Source organism: Rana temporaria, chromosome 2, assembly GCF_905171775.1.
Source record: "Rana temporaria chromosome 2, aRanTem1.1, whole genome shotgun sequence".
NCBI classification, from domain to species: domain Eukaryota; kingdom Metazoa; phylum Chordata; class Amphibia; order Anura; family Ranidae; genus Rana; species Rana temporaria.
Window position 1 is genome coordinate 76,665,188 of NC_053490.1, and position 18,552 is coordinate 76,683,739.

Consider the following 18,552-nt stretch of genomic DNA (forward strand, 5'->3'; position numbering starts at 1 on the left):
AAATAGAAAGAAAAACAACAACAAAAAAAACATAGCATATAGCTATTTGAAAAATGTGCACATTAACGGAGTTTTATCCATTGAAAGACCATGCAAGTACAGCAAAACACCTGTTGATCTGCCAGAAATACACTTAGCTTTTAAGCTGGCCAAGCATGGATCGAAATTCAGTCGGTTCTTAAATCCATTTTTGACATTTATCAAACAGATATAACAAAATGCCCTCAATGGCATATTAAACAGAGCAAAACATTGCAAAGAAGAGAAGTTCTTTGTTAGAGTTCATGTGTACATACACCTTAACTGCTGAATGAATTAAACAGAAAATGCGAGGTCTGAAGTCCAAAAGATGTTAACACTAGCCCTTTCTTACAGTAGTATTTAATGTGCCTCTTGCAATAAAATTCAAGGTCCACTTATCTAGTTAACCCCCAACCCCTATATAAAAAAGTGCATTTAAATTAAAAATACAAATAGGTAAAAAAATTAAAAGGTTATTCATCTTGCAACTTGGCTTTCAGATTATTCTAATAAGGGTTAGTAACTTCACAGGACCTTCCAGATGTCACAAAGCTGCACCCCAGAACTGTGCAAGAGTGACTTATTGGGAACGTTTGGGAACCTCAATCTTTCCAGGACTCTGGGGCAAGGTCCAATGAGAACACATTTACTGTCATGTTCAATCTGGCACAAGACTTGTTGTATCTGAATTATCCTCAGCTGTTGTTACAGTAAAGTGCTTTACTGATCAGCGTATGTTCGAGATGTTTCTCGGTGCTCACACCTTAATGGATGCCTCAGTAGTTTTTCTTTTGGGTAGATTTAGACTTGCGTCTAAAATCGCTCTTGCCCCTGAAGCCCGATCCATATTCAGATTGCACTTCAGAGGCTATTGGCAGGTGGTAAGAAAGCACTGTGACGCCTCCTCACCACTTGTTTTAGCTCCATTTTTGCTGACAATCACACATTTGCATTGACTTATATGTGTTGCGGACACTACATATCGGTTTGTACTTAGTGGTGTCACTCCAAGCTGAGGTGTAAAGTCCTGCTGGTGCTCAGGTTTAATTGGATGCCAGCGTGACTATAAACTCATCCAGTGAGAAGTGATAATAAAGCAGGAAACTACCGCTCACCTAAGCTTATACTAGTTAGAATGTGTACATGTGAAAGCCTCAGTCAATACCTTTCTCAGCCCACACCCACTGACGTGTTCCACCCCACCTCCTGGGACTTAAAGAGAGAATCTGAGGCTTTCACATGTACACATTCTAACTAGGATCGACTTAGGTGAGCGGTAGTTTCCTGCTTTGCTCGCTACATGTCGGGTCATTTTAGCCACGGTGGCAAAGTGAAGCATCGCGATGGTGGCATGTAAAAATCCCCCTCTGCTGCCTATTGCAGCTTAAAAGGGGGGGGGGGGGTGGGCAATTGGTGGGCAGAAAAAAGGCAGCTCAACTTTGTGGGGGTTTTTTTTGCTGACCCCCCTCCCACAAGTCTAAACAAGGTCTTTTTGTTCTGGTTAAAAGGTAAAGTAGAAGAGTGGAGTGTTGGTGAAGGAGAAACTGTGGGGAGTCTATGGGATGGGTGGAGGATCTATATGGCGAGACTTATCAGGGTAGGGAAAGTTGTGGTGAAAGGTGTTGAGAAGGAAAATCGATAAAGGCAAAAAAAAAAAGAAGGGGGGGGGGCTAGGGTGGAGGGATATTGACCGTCTATTCTCCACCACTTTCCCTCTGGTTAGTGGTAGAAAAAGGATTGCTCCACCAGTGCCGTAGATGCATTACGCAGTTAACAGGGTGATTTATTAGTGGGGAGCAAAACATTTATTTGGTCTCCCTACAGTGTGTGTCTGTTCTTTCTACGGAATCAGTGGGGACAACATTTGTAGATATTGCCCTTCCTGATTTGTTTTTGATCATGAATAATTCATTATTGTAGTCTTTGATAGATAAAGGCATATTGTGTAATAGACTGCTGGAGTGTTTGCACTAGACATACCCATGAGGGCAGCAATGGTAGTTTTCACTGTGCTCCAGAAATCCTGGAATTTTGGGCAATGCCAGAAGATATGAAGGGGGCCCCCTTTGGATTAAGGACGAGTCTTGTAGATGGAACTCTTACAGTTTGGGGCTGGGTTCTTAACATTGGGTCAATAGTTTGTGTCTGCCTTTTTGTGTATTTACAGGTATACAAAGCTTTATGGGCAAAAAAGACCATGTGGTCCTTTTGGACGTGTGTGAAATTTTTCTATGGGTCCTTCTCCCACCTCCAGAGAAATAGAAGATCTAATGTTTCCCTCATAGGTGAGTGTTGCATAAGGGAAGAGTAAGGAGTGGTGTAATAAGGATTGGGCCAAGCATAATTGTTCAAATAGTGTGTTGCCTGAGGCTCTGAGTTATAGTCAGTGGGAAAGAATCTGAGCTAGGAGCAAAGTTGCATCGTAGGAAACCCTAATCCGAGGAGTAAGCAGCTTCCAATTCAGCCTGGTCTATTGGTCTGTTCTGATGAGAAAAGTAAAGTGGCCTCAAGATGCCTCTCATAAGCAGGTTCTAAAACTGAGAGTCCAGTAGGCCATGGCTAAGGATTGTGGTAAGTGTCACATATTAAACAAAAACACAAAAGAATTCATTTAATGTGCATGCAAGATCTGTGACCATGTCTTGTTACATCTGTAAAAATTGAAATAAGTATTAAACTTTAAATACAGGAGCTTAGCGTCAATACAGCTACATCCTTACAATAAATACTTACATCATTTGTGTTGACGTGCCACGCCATGTCTCCATAAGATACTAACTGGCCATTTACATAGCAGCGAATTTCACTGTTCCTCCAGCGATTGTAGATGTGTACAATGCTGATCATGTACCACTGGATAAAAACAGATTTGGGGTATTAGTGTAAAACATGGCAATCTAATAATGGACATGTCACCTTTACAGGAGAAAGGATTACAGTATTTGCATACATTTCCAGGATTTCCAATCATTCAGACTTAGAGCACACCTTATTTTGAAATAACTCAGAGAAAATTCGATGTCTGCCGTATTAAAAATAATTCTCTATACAAGCGACAGGCAAACCATAGATCTACAGCTGCAGTAAAACAACAAGGCGCAACATACCCTAGAAACCGGAGTCTGCATAATGTCAGCCACGGACTTAGCACCTTAAGCTGAGACTTTTCAGAGCAGCAGGATAAACATTACACACAGAGACATGAAATATTATGAATATCACAAGATAAGATAAATAGGAAAAACAGATTGTTTCAAAGATCGATCAAACGTACAGTACTGCTAATATATGATCATGTACTAAATCTAGAGGGTTGATGCATAAAAGGGTTGATGCATAAAAGGGTTAACAGCACCCCCCTCGGTAACAACACTGACATTTATAAAGAGGGACAATTTTAAAGCAGAAGTAAATCTTCCCATCTTATCCTTTACAGCCATGGAAGTTGCCATTTCAGCTTGTATTTAATTTTTTTATTTATGAAATCTTATTTAAAAAAAAATTTTGATAAATTTACATTTGGATAAACTGAACAACACAGAAACCAATCGCCACACCAGGGTGGCGAAAATACAGAAGGAAGAGCGACCACACTAAAGGGAAGTAGCATTACAAAGTATCCGGTACATAGGCCTCAGCTAGTAACATTCCACAATTAGTCATGGCAATGTGTAAAAATATAGGCACAGAGACCTAACAGAGAGTGGGGCACATAAAACCAATCCATTGGGACCACATAGCATTACAGTTTTGCATAGAGTTGCTGAGATAAGTAGGCTCCCCCCCCCCCCTAGGAAATGCATTTATTAGGATCAGTTTTCCATTCCAAAACAGTAGGCGAGCGGTGCGAGGTTCAGTCGAGTTCAATCAACCTAAGAGCTATGAACAAAGCTCAAGAAAACAGCAGTCACTAAATCATGTGCCACGAAGGAGGAATTGACATAAGGGGTTCCGACGGAAAGTTAATGCCTAATAAACCATTTAGGGTACAAACTACCCGGGCCCTACCAGTTTGGGACATCACCACAAAAGATGGATAAGGGATCCTGAAGGGTGCCCACACCTGTCACAACAGGGGTACCCCATCACACACCAATAGAATACAAACAATTCAGGTGTTCTATATATCTTATGCAGAGAGACAAAGACTTGTTGAAGAGACTACAAAATGTCATCCCAAATATCGCCTAAAATGGGGCCTACATGCTTCTCCCACGGAGCTCTACAGACTAGAGGAAATCAGACTTTATCTTTATTGGGAAATTGTTCTGGAATTCTTATTAGTCCTCTGCTTAAAATGTCATCAGTGCTTCCTTCAGTCTTTTAAGTCGATCAGTATTAAATGTTGTATATGGCTTCATAGAGAATTTAGTACTTACAAGTAAAGAATAATTACTACAATGTCAATCACTGTTTAAATTCTAAAAAGCAAACTGTGCCAAGGTTCAAACAGTCACTTCAACCAATCTTGAAAGGATACAGAAAATCCAATTGATAAAACCCAAGTATCAGATTCACTGGCATGCAATTTAGTTTGTACCATGGCTTTGAAGTCACACTGAGACATATCACAATCATGTGATACTATCCAGACCCAGGTTATTAAATATTTCCATTAGTATTGGCTTAGACTAATGAGTTCAGGGTGAAATTATAGACAGACCAAGTTAAATTAATGCTAATATGCATGTGATGTGGAAGAATGTCCTTAAATGGATTCCAGGAAGAAAAACAAAGACAGGCTTTAGATAACATTAACGGCTATCAAAAGAATAATATAAATGCACAAGGAGGCCCATTTTAAAGTGCAGCTGTCTGCATGGATTAATTCCTGAAATTTCAATATATAGTGTGCGTGTGTGTATGTGCGCGTGCATGGGTATGTGCGCGTGCATGGGTATGTGCATGGTTTGTGTACCGTGGCAGACCAGATATAGTGAATGCAGGGTCCTGGGTTTAGTAACACATCAACTTTCTTAGTATATCAGTCGCCTAGATTAATCAGATGTTCTGGATCGCTTGCTCGATATGACATTAAACATACCGTAAATAAGACGATGGAATCCTTAATATTTAAAAAGCGTAATGGAGGCCCAAGAGATGAGTTTTTTCAAACCCAATTCCCAATAAGTTGGGACGCTATGTAAAATCTAAATAAAAAAAGAATGCAATAATTTGCAAATCTCATAAGCCCATGTTATATTCATCATAGAAAATAGAAAACATATCAAATGTTTAAAGTGAGAAAACGTACCATTTTAACAAAAGAATAAGCAAATTGTTAAGTTTATGGCAGCAATATATCTCCAAAAAACACAGCAACAAAAATCCATGGTACCAACAAGAGAGAGCTGCAAGAACATTTTGTAACTAATTGGGTTAACTGGCAACAGGTCAGTAACATGATCAGGTATAAAAAAAAGAAGAGCATCTTAGAGACACAGTGTCTCAGAAGGAAAGATGGGCAGGGGTTCAAGGTCAAAACGCAATATTGGATACCCTTGATCTTCGGGGGCCCTCAGGCAACACTGCCTTAGAAAATGGGCATGATTCTGTAAAGGACATCACTGCATGGGCACAGGAATACCTACAATAATCGCTGTCTGAACACAGTTCGCTGTGATATCCAAAAATTTAAGGTAATGCTCAATCATATAAGGAAGAAGCCATATCTGAAAATGATCCAGAAACGTCACTGTCTTCTCTGGGCCAAAGCTCCTTTAAAATGGTCTGTTGCAAAGTGGAAAACTGTGGTCAGACAAAATAAAATTTGACATTCTTTTTGGCAACCATGGGCGCTACGCCCTCCGGACTAAAGAGGAGAGGAAACATTTGTCTTGTTATCAGCACACAGTTCAAAAACCTGCATCTCCGATTGTCTGGGGGTGCATTAGTGAATATGGTATGGGCAGCTTGCAAATCTGGAAAGGCATCATAATTGCTGCAAGATATATTCAGGGTTTGAAGCAGCATATAATCCAATCCAGACGACCTCCTTTTCAGGGAAGGCCTTGCAATATTTCAGAAGGATAATGCTAATCTGCATACTGCATCTATGACAACAGCAGGTCTTCATACTAGAAGAGTCCAGGTTCTTAACTGCCTGCCTGCAGTCCAGATCTTTCGCCAATTGAAAACATTTGGCACATCTTTAAAACAAACAATACAACCAAGATGACCCAGGACTGTTGAGTAGTTAGAATCCTATCAGGCAAGAATGGGACAACATTCCTCTCCCGAAACTCCAGTAACTGATCTCCTCAGTTCCTAGATGTTCATAGATTGCTGTTAAGAGGGAATGCGAAACCGTGGTAAACACAGCCCAGTCACAACTTTTTTGAGATGTGTTGCTGCCTTAAATTTTAAAATGACCTTATTTTTTCCTTAAAATTGCACATTTTCTCACTTGAACAATTTGATACGTTTTCTATTTTCTGTTGTGAATAAAATATGGGTTCAGGAGATTTACAAATCATTGCATTACATTTTTGTGTAAAGTTTAAACAGCGTCCCAACTTTTTGGGGAATTGGGGTTGTACTCTAAAGCCGCTATTATAACAAGTTCAACAACAAAAACTACTACGACAGCCCTATGCATGTGGAAGTACGGGGCTTCACAAGTAAGAAAGAAGAAGGGAACAGAGGATGTGCCAGAGCATTATGGATAACAGGAATAATCAGCAAGGTGACAACCAAGTATGGAGTGATGCATCCTGTACAAATATACATATTTAAAATATTTATGCTGTATACCACAATTATCTCTCATGACATTGCACAGAATATGAGAATACAGGTAATACAACAAACTCGATGCAACACTTTACTTGGGTTAGAGCAGTAATAAACCCAAAACGAAAAATGTAATATATGCAGCGTACTAATTAGATGTGGGGGCTGCGTTCGTTTACTTTTTCTAGGCGTCTTCTCCTTTCACCTGGTGATATGGCCAGTACACCTCCTGTATCAAGAGTGCCTCCACTCTGGATAAAGGAGAACAGGGGCATCTTTTGACAGCAGCATTGTTAGTTTGGGGGAAGGGGAGTGTTAGTTTGTACTAGTACCGATTACTGCTAGTACTAACAAACAAAGCTGAACTCCAGCTATCACTTTAGAAGCAGTTACAGCAACATTTTTCAGGTTTTACATAAATAAAAGTTGACTGTTGCAAGCACCCATGTAAGTAGTAAATGGTTTGTCTCAACTTTGTAACTGCTACACCTGCAAAATAATGAATCTGCATTATAATGAATGTTTGCGTTTGGGGTTAATGTGGTTCCAAAAGCCAAATGTTTTTTACCTTCATGCAGTCTATGCATGCAGGTAAAAAACCTTCTGTGTGCAGAGCCCCCCCCCCCCCAAATACTTACCTGAGCCCCATCGCATTACAGCGATGTGCACAATGCCCCCAGCTCCTTGGGGACTGTCCCTTCTTATTGGCTGAGCCAATGGCTCCCACTGTCAATCACACCCAGTCAGCCATTGAGAAGAGAGGGAGAAGAGCCAAGCAACACCTGTGTCCGAATGGACACACAGAGCAGCAGCTCCAGAGTGAGCCTGCTTGGGTCCCCCCACAGCAAACCGTTTGCTCTGGGGGAACATGGCAGGAGGGAGGGGCCAGGAGCGCCAGTGGGAGACCCAAGAAAAGGAGGATCAATGCTGCTCTATGCAAAACTGGGCAGGTAAGTATAACATGTTTTTTTTTTGCATTTAATATCACTTTAATACTACATTAAAGTGATATCAAACTCCAAAGCAAACGTCTTTTCTTACAGCTTACCAATTTTTAGATGTGATGTAAATAAACTTACTGGCTGGATCACCAGGTGAAAATAATGCTGCGTACACACGATCGGAAATTCCGACAACAAATGTTCAAGCTTTTGGTCAGAAATTCCAACCGTGTGTAGGCTCCATCGGACATTTGCTGTCGGAATTTCTGACCACAAAAATTTGAGAGCTGGTTCTCAGATTTTCCGACAACAAAAGTTATTTTCGGAAATTACAATCGTCTGTATGCAATCACGATGCACAAAAATCATATGCATGCTCAGAATTATTGAACTTCATTTTTCTTGGCTCGTCGTAGTGTTGTACGTCACCACGTTCTTGATGTTCGGAATTTCCGACAACATTTGTGTGACCGTGTGTATGCATGAAAGTCTAAAAGAAAACAAATGCCGCCATTACATCTATAAAAAATTGGTAAGCAGCAATATATTACATTTTCGGTTTTGGGGTTAATACTGCTTTAAGCCAGAGTAATACATCAATGATATGTAAACTGACCACATTGGTTACATCAGGCTTGCTGAATGCTGCCATGATAGATATGTTCAGCCAGCATAAACTTCTAGCTTCTAGGGAGGAATTACTGTAGGATGGAAGCAGCTGTGCTCATTGTTCCCATACGTGTCCCTGATCCACCATATTTTGCGCATATCTACAAAAAATATATATACTCCCTTTTTTATCATCTGAAAAATCATGGACTATAATGAAAAAGAAAACAAAAACACAATTGGAGACCAAGTACATTAAACGTAGTGAACATTGCTTGTTGACTTGAATTTCTCTGTGTTACTGCTATAAATAAACGCAAATGCGCAATTTCTATTCATCCATTTTTATTTCTGCTTATTACGGCTTTCTCCTCTATAAGCTTATTCCACCATACAGTAGTATTTAAGGACACACAAGCGCCTTTCTTTATGTGCTTACCTTGCGTGGCTGGAAATCATACTTCACACAGTGCTGGAACCCTTTTCCTTTTGATTTCAGGGAAGTGACTATCAAACAGTTACCCACAAAATGTGCAGAATAACCAACACCTTTACTTGTGCGATAGCTGAAACAAGAAGAGTCAAGTCATGAATTGCATTGAATTATAAAAACAAAATCTTCATGTTCTAAGCTGCAACTTGATCCAATTCAGCCCAAAAAAAAACAATTAGGGTGCATATATAAAATACAGAAAGAAAAAGTATGGTACCACACAATGCCCATTAAGGTGTTTGGAAAATGTTAACTGAATGCTAATTTCCAATACCGACTTTCCTCTGCAAAAGTATGTATACATAAAACCACTTATTAAAACATGAAGTATGGAAATGGAGCATTTAATTTATGTTGAACATTTTCTGGATAATGTTAACATCCCTTCCCTAAGTGGCTTCCCATGGGGACCTGTGTGTGTATGCTCACTCCCAAGCCCCGCTGCTGCATCCATTGAAACACTCCCAAGCTCCCTCGTCACTGGCTTTGAGTGACAGCAGCGAGAGCCAATGGCTCCCAGTGCTCCAGCAAAACCAGCGAGACCCAGAAGTAAAGTAAGAGAAGAGCTGCCGACGTGCACAGCGCAGGACTGAATGAAAGGCTCAGGTAAGTAAAAAAGGGGGGGTGAGGGGGATGCTGATGCCTACATTTTTTTTTACCCCAATGCAAAGAATGCATTGAGGTAAAAAATGTTTAGGCTTTAGAACCACTAAGAGAAAAGCCACGGTCATGTTTTGCTGCATTTCCGAACCCTACATCCTCTTCTGTTTATTTCTGGTGGGTCCTCATTTGGGCATCCATACCATTGCCTAACTGTTGTGGATGACAATTCATACTGGCTGTCCAGCAGCCGGCTCCTCCCAGGATCAAGAAGAGTAGTGACGTCAGCAGGTGTGTGTAGTGGACCCACTGGCGAGGGACTATTAGCATCATTGGGTTAGCGGTTCCCCAGGCCCAGAAACAGTGGCCAACGGGATGAGTCAGAGTGGGGTGAAAGGGATGGTGGAAGGGGGGAGGGGTTCATATTTTGCCTTGAGTGGAGCTTTAAAGTGGAACTCCTATCCTTTTCGTCCAAGGGAGCTGCCATTTTAGCTTCTGTTTAATTCGCTTCTGCCATAGTGCTGTATATGTGATCAGTTATGATACCAGCCAAATGATGGTTTGACAATTTGGTTGAGAGCACAAGCAGATGTGACAGTTAGCATTACCAGCATGCTGTAACAGTTTTTTTGGAACTGTTAAATCGATGGGCTTAGTTACGCTTTAGGTATTCATAGGCTTCACAAACCATTGCTTAAGCATCACACAATGAAGAGTTGTGTTATAATGGCTTAGCAATAGGTCTTGTGATCTGCACAGAATGCAAAGATTTGTCGAGACTACCTGATCCTATAGCCCAGATCACACGACCAAATTATGAGACTTTGGGTCATATGATTGTTTGCCATGCATACAAAAGTCATAGTCTTCAGCAAAGGTATTTCAAGTATTTGGTCATCTTTTACTACTCCACTTTTGATAAAAAACTAAACATATTCATTTACTACATAACCTACATTGTCATTTCAACTGTACCTTTAAAATATGCCCTGAAAACTTAAAGGATCACTAAAGGAAATTTTTAAATGACCGTTTACAGGGTATAGAGACATAATAGTTAACCGATTCCTTTTAAAAACGATTAAAAATAGATAAAAATTAATCATATAATGTGCCTCTTAGATGCAAAAACGAAAGTGAAACTAATTTAGTCTTTGCATGTTATTTTATGCCTCTGTGCTGGACAGTGCCATAGAGAGTCATGGCTAGGAAAACGAAACTAAACTCTCCCATGACTTTTTTTATACGGAGCCAGACAACCAGGAAGTGTCCAGAACAGAGGAGTATTACAGCAACATCAGAGCAAAAACGAGCAATGAGGACATGAAACCAGGACTGCAGTAATGTAAAGGAAGCTATTTAGCTAAAAAAAAAAAAAAATCCTTTAGTGACCCTTTAAGTGCTTAAAATAATAAATAAATGTCTGCATGCCTGTAGCTGTCAGTAAAGTAAATATGTCAGTAAAAATGAAAGATACATTTTAAAGAAGAATTCCAGGTATGGATTATTTATAAAGATAATTACAGTGGTCCAGTTTGGACCAATGTAACTATGCATATACCATAAAAGTGACATCACCACCCTGTTTCTCCACCTTGTCCAAACAGAAAACATTTTGCATTCATTCAGAAAATGAAAAGCATTTTTAGAATGATGCTGGTGCCGTTCAGCAGATCTCCTGCTTCCAGAGTTTAAGGAGGTAAATGCAAATAGCCAGGCAGAATATTTACCATGCTCCAGTCAGTCCCTGAAGTGGAGTGTCTAGAAGGTGGCTGGTGAAATTCTGAAGCACTGAAGAACTGGGTTCCTTTTCCACCGAAGGGTTCCAGAGCCTGATGGACTGTGCAGCTGCTCTAGAGGCCTCAGTGGTGTGGAGCAGAGGTCCTAAATGAATCCGCCCAGAAGCAGATCACAGGGCTTGTTTTTATTTTTTTACATCCACTTCCAATGCAAAAACAGATGCAAAAAACGTACCATTTGTTTACATCCATTTTCGCCCCTTCCATTTTTTAAAGGAATGAAAAATAGGGATTCTTCCATTTTAAAAAAACGGATGTTAACGGAGGCAGGTGTCAGAACACCCGTGTGAAAGGGGCCTTACAAAGGAACTTGTTTCATGGTCTTCAGGCTGAGATCTTGGCCTAATCAGAAAGTTACCTCATGGTCTTCAGCTGTGGGGGTTTAGACTGTCCAACATTAATGTTTACTCAAGAAGATTGCCCTCTAATTGCTATGTGCTAATTGTTTGAAGTATCCCATGGCCTATCCCCTCGCCTGTTAAAGTTTCTTCAAGCAATATATTTTAGAAATACATCCCTTAGACAGTTATTGGAGTCAGTGTGAAAGGACTAGTGCTTGTGGTGGTGGCCATCTATTACAAGCTGCCCCTAGACAGCACTACCCATGTCTAGATTTCTCTCAATCAGGCCTCTGGCTGTACAAACAAATGGATTTGTCCATCTACACTAAACAGCTGATAGGATTCAGTCATTGTTTCCACCAGACTCCTTGACATTTTCAACCAAAGTCTGTTGAGCTTGGTTGTGCTGACCATGAACAGGTAAACCACAACTTGAATTTCAGCAGGAAACAGACAATTTTAAACTGTGTATGGTCAGCTTTAAGGCATCAAAGATCTTCTTTAGACTATAGTTCTTCTGTAAGAAGTGTCAATAGAATAAAAACCAAACACACAGCTGCTTCTAGTTTACATACTGGGTTTATAAAACACACAAACCATCGAAGAGCAATTGTTGCGACAAACCCATTTACAAGCCATATTAATAGCTGCAGGCAGTTTAGCAGTATAGCGGGTGCATTACATTCACGATTGTGACAAAGTAATAGAAAAATGTGATGCCAGCTGTGCAATAAATGTAAATTCAGAAGAAACATCATCTCAGTATGGACTTCTAAAGGTCACAAGAGATACAGACTAAATATCTCCAGGAATAGAAACAACTAATGACTACAGAAGAAAAAGCTTGCCACAGATATGTAAAAGACTGGTAATGAAGTGTCTGTTTTAATCAAAACAGATTTACCAATCCTTAGATTGAAAAAGATGTATATGGTGCCAAATGATTTAGAGCCAAACTCCCCAAATGTTTGTTTTTGTTTTGGATAGCGTGGGAAAGAGCTAAAAAAAAAAACTCCACTGGGGTTCCATTACTCTGTGTAATTCAATGTTGCCATTTTCCCCTCACCAAATGTTCTAGTGGCAAAATAAAGGATAAATAAAAAAATAGTTAAGCCAAATGCTTAGTATCGGTCAAGAACTCGGTATCTGTATTGGCCCAACCCTAGTAAGAGTAAAAATACATAAGAATTAAATGCTCTGTCTAGGGGACTTTGAAAAACAGTTTTACTTTCCTGATCCTCTGCATTATTAGACCGAATCCCTGTAGCCTCCTCTACCCAGCACTCTGAAAGTCTAAGATCCTCTGACATGCCCATAGCCCTGATAATGGACATGAGGACACTGATAAACAGTGCACTGCTGGATTATGGGGAAGCAAAGAATTGGGTAAATAAAAGTGTTTTTTCGTCCCCTAGACAAAACAGAGCATTTGACTTCTCTTTTCCAGAGTTTACCTTTAACTACAGGAATGTTTAACCCCTTTAGGCCCTAGTAACCCACATGTGCGCTCCCAGCACAAAGACCAATCTGCTGAAAAGGTCTCTTGGTCCCGAGAAAACATCGGTAGCCAAAGGGACCGGCTTTACACCACTGTGACAGCCAAACACAGTGGTCACATGATCACTGCTCTTTCCTGCCCTCCTGGGCGTAAAGAACGTATAAAGGGGACACCAAGGTGGGCAGGCTGGAAGGGGTTAACAGCACTATACTGTAAAACAAAAAAATATAATCCCTTTAAAAATATGCAAGTTAAAACCAATAATGTTACTACCTGGCTGCACAATTCTTGCATGTAATTATAAACCAGGAAATCTTCTGAAGGTCTGTATTTTACAGGCATTTAAAAAAAAAATCCCCCACCCCTAAATGCCTTCCGTGTTAGCCTTTGTGTCCATGCACACATAGGAGTTTAGAGGCAGGGGTGTTTAGGGACAAAAATCTTAATGCACACAAATCAAATTCAGGAGAGGAAACTTTGGGCAGAAAAAATGTCTGGCGTGCCTAAACACTAGGCATGTTTAGCACTTAAGTGTTTAATAATTTCAATGGCCATAATAAATAAATATTGTGGCCAATTAAACGAAAAAATGCTCCGACCCTTAATGCACCTGAATCCGTCTAAACAAAGCTTTGGGCACATTTTTAATACTGCTTTTCTCTAGCTAGGAAACAGTATTTAGAAGTGCCTAGTGTGCATGAGGCATAACAAGAAATGTTCATGCATAGATAAAAAAGTTAGTATTAGGTCATTGCAGAAATAAAATTGGGGTTCGGCAATAGGCCCATAATTACTGTATCCTAGGCCAAAGGCTGTGATTAAATGACGGGCCAAGGGTACACAATTAAGGGTGTAAGGAACAGGATCAACATTTATTGAAAAATTGTCTAGCTGTATAATGCAGGAAAAACAAATGATACATCGCAAGGTAGTACTTGCGCAAAGAATGAGTCATTCAGCTGTTCTGCAAACATTGATTCCCTGAAACTATGATCATAGGGCTACAGGAACAGCAGAGATGTACTAAAAACGTCACAGCATCTCCGTATCAGCTCAGAACAGCGGGCACAGGAGACATGTTTTCTGTACTAGTACTGATATGATGAGGCACGCAAGGGTCTCATTAAAAAAACACAAATTCCAACACTTGCAGGATTGGACCAACCAGAATATACCAAATATTTAAAGGAAAACATGGCTGTAATACTCTCTGTAACTTGTTATATTGTCAAAAAAGTTAAACTATTCTAGCAAGTAAATGGCAGAAAACCATGCCAAGCTTTAGATACACTACTCACCAATAGAGGTAAGGTTTATCCTTGTCAACATTTATATTATTTAATGGATCCATACGAAACCACGTGTTCAGAGTGAAACCATTTTGATAAGGCCACTTGGCAATGGGAGGCAGCGCAATAGCCTGCAAGATACGGAATAAGAAACAAAAAATGGTTACATATAACAGCAACTTCAATGGTCTTACAATAAAGTATAGATATGTGCAAAATATGTATTTACGCTCCAATGAGCACTAGAAATCTTTAGGGAAGACGAATTGTTCTATTGTGGCAAATTTGCCCTGTTATTGGTTGTATATAAATATAGAACATTTATTCCTAGATGACAACATAATGTAGAACTGACCAACACAAGATACTATGTACAATCATTCACCATTGCCCACTGGGCACTTAAACCCCTTTTCTAACCAGACCAATTTTCAGCTTTCGGTGCTCTCACATTTTGTCATGCAACACTGCACCCATATGAAATTTTTGCCCTTTTTTCCCCACACAAATCAAGCTTTCTTTTGGTGGTATTTAATCACTGCTGGGTTTTGTTTTGTTTTTTACGCTATAAATGAAAAAAGACTGACATTTTTTAAATAAATGCATTTTTCCTCATCCCAGTTATAAAATTTTGCAAATTAGTAATTTTTCTTCATAAAAGTTGGCCCAAATTTTTACTGCCACATATCTTTGGTAAAAATAACCCAAATCAATCAGATTTTATAGTATATGGTCACCTTTATACACCTAAAGTGAATATGCAGATGTCAATGGAGCCTGAGGTAAGGCCTTGTTCTAAAAATCAAGGACAGCTTTTTGTAATTATATACAGTCAGGTCAATATTGGGACATCGACAATTCTAATCTTTTCGGCTCTATACACCACCACAATGGATTTGAAATGAAACAAACAAAATGTATTTATATCCGAATCAGGTGAACGGTGTAGGAATTACAACAGTTTGTATATGTGCCCCCACCTTTTTAAGGGACCAAAAGTAATGGGACAGATTAACAATCATAAATCAAACTTTCACTTTTTAATACTTGGTTGCAAATCCTTTGCAGTCAATTACAGCCTGAAGTCTGGAACGCATAGACATCACCAGACGCTGGGTTTCATCCCTGGTGATGCTCTGCCAGGCCTTTAGTGCAACTGTCTTCAGTTCCTGCCTGTTCTTGGGGCATTTTCCCTTCAGTTTTGTCTTCAGCAAGTCAAATGCATGCTCAATCGGATTCAGGTCAGGTGATTGACTTGGCCATTGCATAACATTCCACTTCTTTCCCTTAAAAAACTCTTTGGTCGCTTTCGCAGTATGCTTCGCGTCATTGTCCATCTGCACTGTGAAGCGCCGTCCAATGATGGGTTTGTTTTGTTTTTTCAGCCTAATGATGGCTTGCTTCACTGATAGTGACAGCTCTTTGGATCTCATATTGAGAGTTGACAGCAACCGATTTTAAATGCAAATGGCACACTTGAAATGAACTCTGAACCTTTTATCTGCTCCTTGTAAATGGGATAATGAGGGAATAACACACACCTGGCCAATTGTCCCATTACCTTTGGTACCTTAAAAAGTGGGAGGCACATATACAAACTGTTGTAATTCCTACACCGTTCACCTGATTTGGATGTAAATACCCTCAAATTAAAGCTGAAAGTCTGTAGTTAAAGCACATCTTGTTCATTTCATATCTATTGTGGTGGTGTATAGAGCCAAAAAGATTAGAATTGCGTAGATGTCCCAATATGTATGGACCTGACTGTATGTACATGAGGTCGGCCATGTCTCTATTATATAAGCAGCCTCTGCTTCCTACTGATCCACATATCTTACAGATAAGGTCTGCCTGATTAAAAATAAACTCAAGTCTTTCTGAATAAAAAAAGGATTCTGTAGTCTCTAATGATTCAGAACCACCCACAGCCATCTTTGCCTAGGCTGTAAATAACACATTGGGGATCAAAGAAGCATTTCTTATTTATAGCATGAAAGTTAAATGTATTCTATGCATTAAGATAAAAAGCCTTCTGTGTGCAGCAACTGCCCCTGCACCCCCTAATACTTACCTGAGCCCCATCTCTGTCCAGCGATGTCCATAAGTGACTCGGCAGTCTTTGACTCTCCCACCTAATTGGCTGAGACACAGCAGCGCCATTGGCTCCTGCTGCGGTCATAGTCAGTTAGCCAATAAGGAGAGAGAGAGAGAGCGGGCCCGAACCGGGGCTCCGTGTCTGAACGAACACAGGGAGCTGTGACTCAGCTTGGGTGTCCCCAAATCAAGCTGCTTGCTGCAGGGGCACTCGACAGGAGGGAGGGTCCAGGAAAGCCAAAGAGGGACCAGAGAAGGAGAGGATCTGGGCTGCTCTGTGAAAATCCACTGCACAGAGCAGGCAAGTATAACATGTTTGTTATTTTTATGTTAAAATAAAGGACTTGACAAATCACTTTAAAGTGGAACTTTAGTCAGAAAAGTTCTGCTAGATCACTTCATGCTGGCTGTTATGGGTAAAGTTCCACTTTAATTGGTAATGTGTCAGTCCAATGCTGCATCTGTCCCCTGCCAACTGAGAACCGAGCAATCAAACAGCGCTTATCGCTTGGTTCTTAGGGCTCCGGGAGCAGAAAGCTGGTGACTGTCAATCACCACTGTCTGCTCTCCCCCCTTCCACCCTTACTAGAGTGCTGAGCTGAGGAGGGGGTGGGTGCGGCTGACTCAGGTGTTTGCTGAGAGGCTGAGCCAGGTTCTGGTCCAGGGTTATGTGTGGATCCCAACCATATTGTCGTTATATTTCCCCAGCCTGGACTGGCTCAGTGACGTCAGCGGACAGCAAGCTTCAAACCGCTGTCTGCCGAAAATGGGTCACAGAACTGCAGAATGAACTGCACTCCTGTGATCTACAGGACAAGTCCAGCCATACAGGCTTTAAGAATACATGCTTGTACAGAATGTTTATTTTTCAAGCCAGAGTTTAGTGTCATTTTAAGCATTACAGCCTTGCCCAGTTTTACCTGTGAACTATAGAACACCTCCCTCCTATGTTATGGAGAAGGGGCATGGCTGCTTCTCTATAGAGTACAATGAGAGTTGTCAGTTTAGGGTAGGTAGGGTGTTACGGCTGGAATTTCTTATTGTTGTTTTTAGGGTTAGGTACACTTTACATGCAATCCCCTTAACCTCTTAGTAACATAGTCCCAATATCGCATTCTAGTAGACACTCACTGCAGCACTCCGTCCTGGGAAATTGAAGAAGGTGTCGGGTCCATGTCTCTGTGGCATCTGATTGAGGACTGATAACAATTTAACCGCATGCCTTGGCTGTCAAAAAGGGAAAGAGGAGCAAATGTGAAGTTATACCAGTTCTGACACGTGTTTATAAACAGCGATGGATTGCTGAATACTTAATTGAATATCAGCTATTGAGGCTTCTTTAAAAGAAATGTTCCATTAGCATGAGGAAGACATTTAATTTTAAATGCCTCCAGAGACAAATGATGGTAAACGAAAGCTCTAATGCACTGGCAAAGATTGCTGGTCTCCGACCACAGCTTACCCATATTCCATTTTCTCCCCGCAGCATACTGAACAGAAGCTTCAGCTCCTTGACGGTGATACTGTAGCTGGCCATCACTCCCAACATGTCCACCAGAAGATCTTAAAAGGAGATTAAAAAAAAAAACATTAACTCAACCTCTGCCTGCCAACTCATAACCCCACTCCTACCCCTGTGGGGTGTACTGCTGACACTTTCAGATAATTTTAACATATCGAAATCATCTTTCATTTTTTCCTTTCTTCTGTCTCAGTCTCAGATTTTACAGCCAAGTACCCCAGAACATTCTCACGAAACCTCGCTGGGAGATCAAAGGGTCAGAAAGACATTCAGAGGTAGTAATATCCCAGAAGACAACAGACTGGGATCAAATGCAATTCGACAGATTCCTTTCCAAAACATAAAAAAATATTACATATAATATATTAAAGCAGATTTCCTTCAATTCGATCAACCTGGAGCTCAGACAGAATAGCAGAATATTCAGCTTTGCAGAATTTATCCAATAGTTGCCTCTTGAATACGTTTAGCCTAAGGACCAGTACACACAATTTTTGCGTTACGGATGCATTTCTGCATGCACGTTTTTGATGAGTTTTGGTGCGCTTGTTAGGTTTTCCAGAGCGTTTTTTTTCCCCCCTTAATTGAGGACATGTGTATTCCACATTCCAAA

The 18,552-nt window shown here is 40.4% G+C and overlaps 1 protein-coding gene across 8 annotated transcripts in view; it reads right to left on the reverse strand.

The window, feature by feature from the left end:
* Window positions 1-18,552, reverse strand: part of NBEA (neurobeachin) — a 793,834-nt gene that overhangs the window by 579,232 nt on the left and 196,050 nt on the right. For all 8 annotated transcript variants that reach the window (XM_040340410.1, XM_040340408.1, XM_040340406.1 and 5 more), the window contains exons 3-7: window positions 17,880-17,980; window positions 17,549-17,644; window positions 14,333-14,454; window positions 8,743-8,869; window positions 2,755-2,874 (exon numbers count right to left, since the gene is read on the reverse strand). In XM_040340410.1, the coding sequence (XP_040196344.1) occupies window positions 2,755-2,874; window positions 8,743-8,869; window positions 14,333-14,454; window positions 17,549-17,644; window positions 17,880-17,980 (566 nt within the window). The remainder of the gene's footprint in view (window positions 1-2,754; window positions 2,875-8,742; window positions 8,870-14,332; window positions 14,455-17,548; window positions 17,645-17,879; window positions 17,981-18,552) is intronic.